Source organism: Saccostrea cucullata, unplaced genomic scaffold (assembly GCF_032062105.1).
Source record: "Saccostrea cucullata isolate Sc308-1 unplaced genomic scaffold, CSIRO_AGI_Scuc_v1 ctg11751, whole genome shotgun sequence".
Lineage (NCBI taxonomy): Eukaryota > Metazoa > Mollusca > Bivalvia > Ostreida > Ostreidae > Saccostrea > Saccostrea cuccullata.
In genome coordinates this window covers 6,947-18,527 of record NW_026928041.1, presented here as the reverse complement: position 1 = coordinate 18,527, position 11,581 = coordinate 6,947, and the positions used below count along the sequence as shown (strand labels likewise).

General features: G+C 32.9%; 1 protein-coding gene and 1 pseudogene across 1 annotated transcript; one reads left to right on the top strand and one right to left on the bottom strand.

The window, feature by feature from the left end:
* The first annotated feature begins 249 nt into the window (after window positions 1-249).
* LOC134276254 (deoxyribodipyrimidine photo-lyase-like) lies at window positions 250-2,734 on the top strand. The gene is made up of 5 exons (XM_062758513.1): window positions 250-285; window positions 979-1,122; window positions 1,699-1,881; window positions 2,223-2,240; window positions 2,678-2,734. Exons 2-5 carry the CDS (start codon window positions 1,069-1,071, stop codon window positions 2,732-2,734), a joined length of 312 nt encoding a protein of 103 aa, XP_062614497.1. The 5' UTR covers window positions 250-285; window positions 979-1,068.
* A 326-nt stretch (window positions 2,735-3,060) lies between these two features.
* Window positions 3,061-6,702, bottom strand: LOC134276253 (deoxyribodipyrimidine photo-lyase-like; annotated as a pseudogene).
* Window positions 6,703-11,581: the final 4,879 nt, after the last annotated feature.

Genomic DNA, 11,581 nt, shown 5'->3' with positions numbered 1-11,581 from the left:
TGTTATCCTACAATAAAGTCAAATGAAAGGGAGAGGAAAAAGATGAAGAACCAAAAGAAGAGAGTCCAAAGAAAATGAAAACAAGTACAGACAGTAAGGACAAAAGTGACACATCTCTAATAAAACAGATTGCAGAGACCAGAAAGAAGCTATGTGACTCTGTTTCTTATTATTATTATTATGTTTAACAAACGGAGTTTGGTTCTGTTTTTAAGGATTTCTCTGATTACAAGAATTTCTTATTTGTTCTCCGGTACTTTTTGTCCAGGGACCAACGGGTTCAAGGTCAACTTCTTATTCAATCTAATTAATAGACTATTTTTGTTATTTTGTTTGTTAGAGAGTATTTGTCAAGTTTTCAGGGATAGTAGACTACATGTAGTTGTGTGAGACTGTGTCAGGATAAAGCAACATTTTAAAGTTCTGTGTTATCGCGATAAGGACTGGCTGAAACAATATCTACATACTGTATACAGGGTTATTTTTGCCACGTGTTGTTTTCACCCTTTCACACTTGCAAACGATTTTGCCCCATTTTAATATCGCCCAATCACAGTTTTGTTTGAGGAAATTATACTGTTATGATTTTAATTCGACCCGTTTTAAATTCGCCCATCTTTGGGTAGGGCGGAAATAAAACGGAGTTGAAAATTTCCCCGTATACAGTATACACACATTGTGCAACAGAATATCTCATTTACCACTAACTAAGTATGCCTTCAGTTTTCATCTTTTCAAAATACTGGGTATCAGAATCCAAGAGACTATATTCATCTAAGGAAAGATTTATTCAATGGGACTTGATGGTGAAATGAATTATACATATTGATACACATATTAATTGTACATTTTATTAATGGTAATATATTAAAGCATAGCGTTAGATTAAATTACTGTATTCAAAAAAAAAATTATGAAATACTGATATGATATAGGTATTTGTAAATTTATTTTACCTTAAACGTGTAATATTTCTAGATAACTGGGCCCTGTTGTATGCCCAGAAGCTGGCACTGAAGATGGACGCCCCTCTCCATGTCTGCTTCTGTCTCGTCCCCAAGTTCCTAGATGCCACAATCTGATTACAGGTTTATACTTAAAGGGTTGGAGGAAGTGGAGAAGGTAGGGTGAAATGAGAATCCTGTTGACATTTATATAATGAAATAACAATCAGTAATTTTTCTACCCATTGGAGATTGGTCTGGTACCAATTCAGTAGGGAAAAATGCCATCAAAAATGTTCTGTCTTGTCCACAAATGAAATTTATTTTGACTTGAATAGAGGATATAGGGAAGGTATTATATTTATACAAAATTTTATTCACAGAAGTGAATGGGATTGGGCAGCAGGCAAAGCCTATTTTAGCCCTTTCCCTACAAGGTCAAGATGAACACACAATATATAGGTATAAAAATAAATAGACAAACATAGTAAGAAAGAAACAAAAGAAAAAAAGGTATTATATAACCATGCAGTTGACATTTAGCATGTTCATTGGATAATGTGGTAGTGAAATTTGTCTAATCCAACATGCACTGGGAGGTAAATTTTGTTCAGATTATACGTTTTATCAAATTGCACAGTGGGAATTAAAAATAAGGGTCAGAATTCTCAGTGAAACATATTACACAGGTGCCAGACTAAACAGTTTCCACTGTACACTTAACCAGATTGTGAAAAATTTGTCATTGCTTTAGGAATGTAAAGACCTAGATATATCATTCCACCTGCTTCTTGGTCACGCTAAGGATGTTTTACCTCCATTTGTGAAAGAGAATAAGATAGGAGGAGTGGTGACAGATTTCTCTCCCCTGAGAGTTCCAGCAGAGTGGGTGTCTGATGTTACAAAAGCTCTCCCTAAAGATGTCCCTTTTTGTCAAGTGAGTAATGCCATATACATGATGACATATTGTTTGAGAAAAAGAAAAAATACATAAGTTCAGAATTTTTACAAACATGACATATAACAATTGTCATGTAAACACGGTCCATGTTTTTATCCCATGTCAATCAACTTTTTTGGCTAAAACTTTAAATGTAAAAAACTGTTGTTTTTGAACCAAACAGAATGGGATTTGGAACATAGAAATATTTTAAATTTTTTTTTTTTTTTTTTTTTTTTTTTGCTTTGATATTCAGAAAAAAAATTATATCATGTATTTTCTTGAAAAGAGGATAAATAACCCAGAATTGAACCAATCAAATGATTTGTATTTCTAAGGTTGATGCTCATAACTTGGTATGGTCACCATGCACATCCATACACGTGCGTGAACGTACACTGCAATCTGATTGGCTGAAACTTGGAACAAGATACACAATCAGCTAAGCCAACCAAACTGAATTCCCACCAGTTGTAAACACCCACACATGTAATCAAAGTCACCAAGTAAGGTAGGTCATTAGCTCATATATATGCACGTGCGTGCACGCTCCAGTTTTGTTTTTAAGCAATAAATACACCGAGTACTTATCAATTTTAATAACCGGTAAAACTATTTTAATATTAATTATTAAAGTTTATAGACTTGTGTAGATTAAATCATGGTCATTACGCACACGCATTTGGCAACAAATGTATATTTTTTGTAAAGTTCTATATATGAAAATTGGTACCCTTCTGGGTAAACGTTAAAGCTGCTGCATAAAGTTTCTCTTATTTTATGAAGCTTACAGGGAATATGGCACCAAAAGGGAGATGCCCGGAAGCGTACAGGGACTGAACATCGCTAACGGTCCCCGTTACAGAGAGCACTAGTTATTATTATTATTCTAATTTTTCTTCAGGTGCCCAAATTCTCCGGTACAATTTTTTGTCAGCAACCTGTAACCTGTTCTAAAACTCTTGTTTACTGTATATATATATTCAAACCTTTTTAGGGTTAAAGGTGTTTAAGTAGTTGCCTTTTTCCGATTTTTCCGGGAATGGGGAGTTGGGTACTTCAGCAATAACCTACATTTATCTGAATTTATTATGACTGTATTTGTACAAGAAGAGTTTTACTGTATATATGTCTATACATTGATTTCAAGTACATGTACTTGTGCTAAAATTTAAGTTAGTGGTATTGTGTCTCACCTTCAACGGAGTCGTATTTCTCATTGTAGAAGCAGAAGTTATCAGACAGCTCTCTCCTTATGACTGCCTCCTCTATGTACGATTCCACGGATTCCTTGTATTTACTGCGGTACTGTCTTACTGTCAGGATGCAGCGCTGAACTGATATCTGACCTGTATGTAAAGACAAACATTGTTAACTTACTTTTTCTAGAGCAAGAACACTTGTTGTATGAAAGAGCTTAGAGGTGATATATGTTCGTCTTCATAATAATGAATGTCTTTATATGTAACTTTTGTGCTGAAACTTAAAGTACAGGATAATTATATATTGGCTTGAATATACTAGTATAGGAAAAAGGCAATGCACCTAACACTTAAAATTATCAACAAATTAATAAGATTGAATATATATATACAGTAATAGCAGGTTTGAGACTTCTTGGTTCGTGGTGATATGAATTCGTGGATGAAGAATTGTTGAATAGTTATGCATGTAACATTTTACATTTTGTGGTGGACATGGCCTCTTCATACATCGAAAACAATGAAAATCTCTCTTATACAGGGTTCCAGCATGTTCAGTCCGGCTTTATTTTCACCCTTTCACACTGCCCAACCACCTTGTAACCCGTTTCCAAACGTCCTCAGCATAGTTTTGTTTAACTGAAAATATATTGTATATATTTAGAACTTTACAAAAAATATACATTTGTTGAAACAATAGATTTTTAATGTGTGATTTCACAGTACTCAATAAGATTAAATATATATACATTAATTTAACAGAGACTTGCCAAATTTGACCCAGGGTGACAGGTTGCTGAGGGCGTTAAAATTTTGGGTTATTTCTCTCTGATCCACCTTACTTGGTGACTTTGATTTGTGTGGGTGTTTACAGACTGGTGGGAATTCTGTTAGCATGCTTAGCTGATTGTGTACTTGTTCCGGATGCCCAGTCCACCTCTGTAACCAGTACGATCCACCTCCAAACTGTCCTCAGCAGCTGACCAATCAACTGGCTGAAAATTTGTATATAATTAATATCAAAAAATATATATATTTGTTGCCAAAAATACATTTTAATTATTACTGATTTAAGTTTTCAAAGAAGTTAATAAAATTTTTAAATTCATTTAACTTAATAAGTTTTAAAATATTTGATAAAGTTCTTTTATAGCTTGGACAAAACTTAGCTTGACCCTACAATTCATTACTTACATTAAGGTGACTTTGAAAAAAAAAAGTTGTGGGAATTGACATGTTAAAAACTAGGTTAGCTGATTGTGTATCTTGTTCCTGATGTCATGTATCATGATGTATGTAACAATTCAAACTTATGTATTTTTTCTTTTTAAACAATATGTCATCATGTAATGGCATTACAGCACTTGACAATCAATTCTTCATGTTTCCTCTTTTCAAGAAAATACATGATATGAAAATTTTCCTGGATAAACATCAAACCCAAATATTTCTGGTTCCTTTCCTTCTTGGTATAGAATATCAAAAAAGAGAGTTTTTACCACTCACTCCAGACAAGAAATTCTCTTTCACAAAAAAACATAGTGTAAGTGACATCCCATGATACGTGAGTGACAATTCAAACTGGAATGTATATACAGGTCTTTACATTTTTTTGAATATATTTTCATCATGTTTATGGTATTACTGTACTTGACAAACTGTTTAGTCTGGCACCTGAGCTATGTTTCAACATCAGACACCCACTCTGCTGGAACTCTCAAGGGAGAGAAATTTTAATTCCCATCTGTGCAATTCTCTTACAAATGGAGGTAAAACATCCTTAGCGTGACCAATAAGCAGGTGGAATGATGGATTAGACAAATTTCACTTTACCATTCCTAAAGCAATGAGAAATTTATCAAATCTGGTTGAGTGTACATATAACTGTTTAGTTTTGTTTCTTTCGTAATATGTTTCACTGTGAATTCTATTTTTATTTTATATATTGTGTGTTCAATTTGATAAAATGTATAATCTGAACCAAATTTACCTCCCAGTGCATGTTGGATTAGACCAATTTCACTACAACTTTATCCAATTAACATGATAAATTAATGTCAACTGCATGGTTATATCATACCTTCTCTATATCCCCTAATCAAGTCAAAATAAATTTCATTTGTGGACAAGACACATTTTTTATGGCATTTTCCCCTATTGAACTGGTCCCATACCAATCTCCAATGGGTGGAATAAATTGCTGATTGTTATTTTGTTATATAAATGTCAACAGGATTCTCATTTCACCCTACCCTCTCCACTTCCTCCAACCCTTTAAGTATGAACCTGTAATGTCTGATTGTGGCGTCTAGGAACTTGGGGACGAGACAGAAGCAGACATGGAGAGGGGCGTCCATCTTCAGTGCCAGCTTCTGGGCATACAACAGGGCCCAGTTATCTAGAAATATTACGTTAAATAAAATAAATTTTCACAACCTATATTATATCAGTTTTTACTAAATAATTTTTTGAATACCAATAATTCAATCTAATGCTATGCTTTAATATATTATCATTAATGAAAGGAACAGTTATGAGTATCAATTATGAGTATCAACATGTATATAAATCATTTGACTATCAAGTCCATTGAATAAATCTTTCCTTAGATGAATATTGTGCAATGGATACTGATACCCAGTATTTTGAAATGATGGAAATTGAAGGCATACTTAGTTAGTGGTAAATGAGATATTCTGTTGCACAATGTGTATACTGTATACAGGGAAATTTTTGCCTCTGTCTTATTTTCGTCCTTTTTGCCTTTCCCACAGATGGGCAAATTTAAAACGGGGCGAAATAAAAAAAATCACAGTATAATTTCTTAAACAAAACTGTGATTGGGTGAAATTAAAATGTGGCAAAATTGTTTGCAAGTGTGAAAGGGTGAAAATAACATGGGGCGAAAATAACCCTGTACACAGTATGAAGATATTGTTTCTGCCAGTCCTTAAAAACAGAATTTTGAAATGTTGCTTTATCCTGGCACAGTCTCACACCACTAGTCTACTATACCTAAAACTTTGCAAATACTCTTTAACAAACAAAACAACCAAAATGGTCCATTAATTAGAATAAATAAGAAGTTGACCTTGAACCCGTTGATCCCTCGACATCCAGTATAGGACTCCATTCTTGTCGTCAGAGAAATCCTGGACTTTGGACAGAACTCTCACTCGCTTCTTGTTAAACTTGAATTCAGCCACAGAGTCACACAGTTTCTTTCTGGTCTCTGTGATCTGTTTTATCAGAGAGCTGTCACTTTTGTCTTTACTGTCTGTACTTTGTGTTTTCATTTTCTTTGGACTCTCTTCTTTTGGTTCTTCATCTTTTTCCTCTGCCTTTCTTTTATTTGACTTTTTGTCCGACATTTTTCTTTTGGGAGAGTAAAAACAGTTATTGTTGCAGATGGTGACAAAGTTTAAATGATGTTTGTAGTTAACGCAATAGGAATTCACTATGCTGAAGTCAGATTGGTGTTGAAATTGTAGGTTTGGGGATTTTCGTACAGGTATAACGATATATTTGGAGAACTTTGTTATAGAATGTATGAGAATAGGTAGAGTCCTAAAACAGCAAACCCTGAAATGACAAAAAGATACAAGTATGAGAGGCAACTACATTCATGTAAAGCATTAACATTCTTTTACAATTAGAAGCCCTTTTTAAAAATAATTTACATATTAAGATATAAATGAACCACGCAATCACTTATAACCATTCATGCTTAATGAACATATAAAAGTACGTAATATAATATTATGATGATAATCAGATTTAACATTTGGATTTTTTATACCCTCAGCTTGAAAAGCGGGAAGGTATATAGTTATCGGGATGTCCGTCCATCTGTAAGGCTTTGGGGTACCCATCTCTTATACGTTTCCACAACTCTTTTCATACCACTGAATGAAATTTGATGAGACTTTCACAGAATCTTTACTACACATGAAAATGCCCTTGTGCACTGCACCTCCTTAATTTTACTTTTTGATCTGACACATAGTTAGAGTTTGAACCATTTCCCTAGCAAAACAATGTTTTTGGGGTGCGTCGATTTACCCAAAGGGACCCTAAAGAACCCAAAAGGAAATCAAAAGGACTCAAATTAATATATTATGATACATTGAAAATTAATATTTTGAATAAAATTATGAATATTATATCATATGTTTACCTAAAAGTTGGCAAAAACATACATTTATATTGTTGCAAATAACAGACGACTTTTATCAGTAACACATCAAACACTAAATCTGGTCAGATATGCTTAGTTTAATTTTAGCTGAAATTAGTAACAAAATATTATTCTATTTCTCCTTCTGTTTTACCATATCTAACTATATGATATTTGATAAATGAAGAAATAAGTTTTATTTTATGACATGTTCTAGGCATATGGTATCGGGGATGTGTGTGTGTGTGTGTGTGTGTGTGGGGGGGGGATTTTTAGTTTTAATAAAATATGAAAGTGTTTACTATATATCCATTTATTCTCTTTATTTCAAGTCTTTTTTGGTCATTCTTAATTTCATTTTTGGTCCTTTTGGGTCTTTTGGGGTTCCTTTTTGGTCCTTTTCAGGGTAAATCGTGAATTTTTTTTTCAAACCAGTGAGCTATACAGCTAAATCTGCAAATTAATAACTTTTCTATTAATTATTTGCGTTATATATGTATGTTTTTCTGCAAATACAAACAGCAACATAATCATTAACTCCATACCAACACGCAAAGAAACCTTTTTATTGTTTTACCAAAGAGTCTTTGATTAGCATTGAAATTAATCCCCTATACAGTATATACTCGATTCTCATTATATCGCGGGTTTCATTGTATCGCGGTATATCGCAAAAAAATTGATACATAGCTTATATTCTTTTTGTTGATTGACAATCTGTATGTTACATCTGAATGTTTACTTTTTTGATGATTGAGAAGTATGGAACATCTGTTTGAAAAAAATATTCAAATAAAACGTAATTTTACAGATTTCCACTCCCGTTTTTATTATATTTAGACCATTAAATTTATAACCTAGTAAAAAATATAAGAAAGTTCAGCCTTTAAAAGTCTTTAATTTGTACAATTGTTTATTTTTTCATGTAGAATTACATTCTAAATTCAAAAATAAAAATTGAGGTCCATGTCATCTACAAGTTTCCGTGTTTACCCATGCCGCGATACAATGGGACTCCCCAATTTAGAAGATAAATAAGACTGCCTGTTTTAAAAATAGACCTCGAATTAAACGACGCAAGATTAGAAAATAATTTTGCACTAAAAAGTTGGGCCATAGTTAGAATTATAAATATCATTTAATATAAGTTAAATTAAAAATTTGAAATTACACTTTTTATGCAAAAGAATTAAGTACCGCGATATTATGAGACACCAGTATATATCAATGAAATTTATGCAAGTAAATCAGTTTAGATCACAGGCCTTTAGATCGCTTAGAAAAAAAATTGAGTTGTTGAAAAAAAAAATAAAGGTATGGAACTCTTTTCATGGGGTACCTACTTTCGCCAATAATATTCTTTTAAATCAAATGCTAATTACAATTTTACTTTCTATCCATATCTATTCAAATATAAACAATCTTCATTACTACCAAAGTTCATTCCGTAATTCCTTATACTTCTCGAGATATTCTGAAATCAATTCCCAAATTGACAATAATTTTTTTACTCGACATCAGCTTGGGCCTTCACTAATTGTAAAGCAAGAACGACGGGACAAATTTTCCCCGGAATTTATTCTAAACTCAATGAATATTTGCTCATTTGCATTCAAGCTTTACAAGGTTTTTCTTTAATTTGATCATATGGTGTAACTAATTCATAAACAACATTTTAGTGGTCTAATTGTTTTGAAAATCGAAAGGTATATAATGCATTCCGGGAAAAATTCGTTCTACCATGGCTTCATTCACATTTATAATCAACATGGCGGTAGTTGTTGATGTAGACGTTTTAAAATTAATTTTTCGCGAAAGGAATATTATTACGGACTTAACATTACAATCTGGAGTAAGAAATCAACTTTAAATTGTTGAAAGATATTGCGAATACTATGCAACTCTTCGCCGCACTTCAAACACCATCTGTTTACATGTGAATGGCCAGGGGCCCAAGCTAATGTCGAGTAAAAGAAAGTAGGTCATTTTTGAAATTGATTTCAGAATATCTCAAGAAATATATGGAATTTCGGAATGAGCTTTGGTAGAATTGAAGAATGTTTATCTATGAATAGATTTAAATAAAAAGTAGAATTTTAGAGCATTCGAATAAAAAATATTTTATTAGCGAAATTAGGTACCCAGTGTAAGAGTTCAGTACCTTTATTTTTTTTTTACACACACAATTTTTTTTAAGCGATCCAAAGGCCTGTGTCAAGTATTCTTTATTATGTTTGGATTTATTCATAGGCATCGCGGAAGCCCAGCGACTTGCCCCTGAAATGTGAAGCCAAAAAAGTCCGATTCACGGTCCCTATGACCCCAGAAGAGGAGCGTCCGTACAAACAGGATTATACAGCATATATTCCGGTAACATATTTTACGTTTAACGATCAATATACATACACAAAAATGGGATAGACGACCAGAGAGCTACAGTAGGGAAAGGGCTAAAATCGACAGATGCCCTAAAAATAAAAACCTGCGGCAGCTGTAGCCTATTATAAAATATATATTATACCGCGGGTATGATTTTTAAATAAGCCTTTCTTTTTTTCATATGGAATTCATTGTAAAAATATGTACTTATGAAAGAAGTGACAAATAAAATTATCCTTAGTATTCCTTAGACCTGAGGTGTATTTTCGAAGAGGGGGGGGGGGGGGGGGAGCTTCAACAAGCATCTGACTGTGTTTTCTTAAATTGTCAGAAATTCACTAATAAATATATAAACTTACTGAAGGTTTTCGCCCTTAAAAAGTAAAAATGATCAGTGATATTTCAGGGATAATAATATGTTATATGTAACTAATATATCACTAAATCTTAAGCTCTATGCTAATAGATATATAGACAGCGTATTTAGAGATATAAAGGAGATGGAAACTTGGAAATGAAATGGTGTGACAAATAACAATGATTCTAAATATAAAATGATTTCAAATATCTATATACAAAAATTCGCCCCTTTCGTCCTTACCTCATTTGGGCGAACTTTAAACTGGGCAAATAATCAATTCAAAGAAGACAGTATAATTTTGAAAACAAATTTTGACAGGGCGAATTTAAATATGGACAAAATTGTTTGCAAGTGTGAACGGGCGAAAAAACCAGAAGTCTCTGTTGAGACTGTAGCTCTACTGATTTGTGCTTATAACAAAAAGGGAAAAGAAGCCATTGCTATTAGACCAAAACTGTAGAAGGAGTAGCGTTTTAAAGGAATTTCACACATTTCTATTTTTAGTAACAATGGCAACACTTTCATCAAAATCAAAAACCGATGAACTACTCTATATATCTTAGAGTTGTCTACTTGTGTGCCAAGTTATATTGCAATCAGACCAAAACTGTAGGAGTAGCGTTTTAAAGGAATTTCACAGGAAATTCTTTTTTTAGTAACCATGGCAACACCGTTCATCGAAATCAAAATCTGATGCACTATTCTATGTATAATAGTGTAGACTACTTGTGTGCCAAGTTATATTGAAATCAGATCAAAATTATAGGAGGGGTAGAGATTTAAAGGAATTTCACCATTCATTGAAATCAAAAATGGATGCACTATTTTATGTATCTTTATGTAGTCTACTTGTGTGCCAAGTCATATTGAAATCAGATCAAAATTGTAGGAGGAGTAATGTTTTAAAGGAATTTCACAAAAAAATTCTATTTTTAGTAACCATGACAACATCGTTCATCGAAATCAAAATCCGATGCACTATTTTATGTATCTTTGTGTAGTCTACTTTTGTGCCAAGTTATATCGAAATCAGATCAAAACTGTAGGAGGAGTAGCATTTTAAACCGATGCACTATTTTATGTATCTTAGTGTAGTCTACTTGTGTGCCAAGTTATATTGAAATCAGATCAAAATTGTAGGAGGAGTAGCGTTTTAAAGGAATTTCACAGAAAATTCTATTTTTAGTAACCATGGCATCACCGGTCATCGAAATAAAAATCCGATGCACTGTTTTATGTATCTTAGTGTAGTCTACTTGTGTGCCAAGTTATATTGAAATCAGATCAAAATTGTAGGAGGAGTAGCGTTTTAAAGGAATTTCACAGAAAATTCTATTTTTAGTAACCATGGCAACACCATTCATCGAAATCAAAAACCGATGCACTGTTTAATGTATCTTTGTGTAGTTTACTTGTGTGCCAAGTTATATTGAAATCAGATCAAAACTGTAGGAGGAGTAGCATTTTAAAGGAATTTCACAGAAAATTCTATTTTTAGTAACCATGGCAACACCGGTCATCGAAATAAAAATCCGATGCACTATTTTATGTATCTTTGTGTAGTCTACTTGTGTGCCA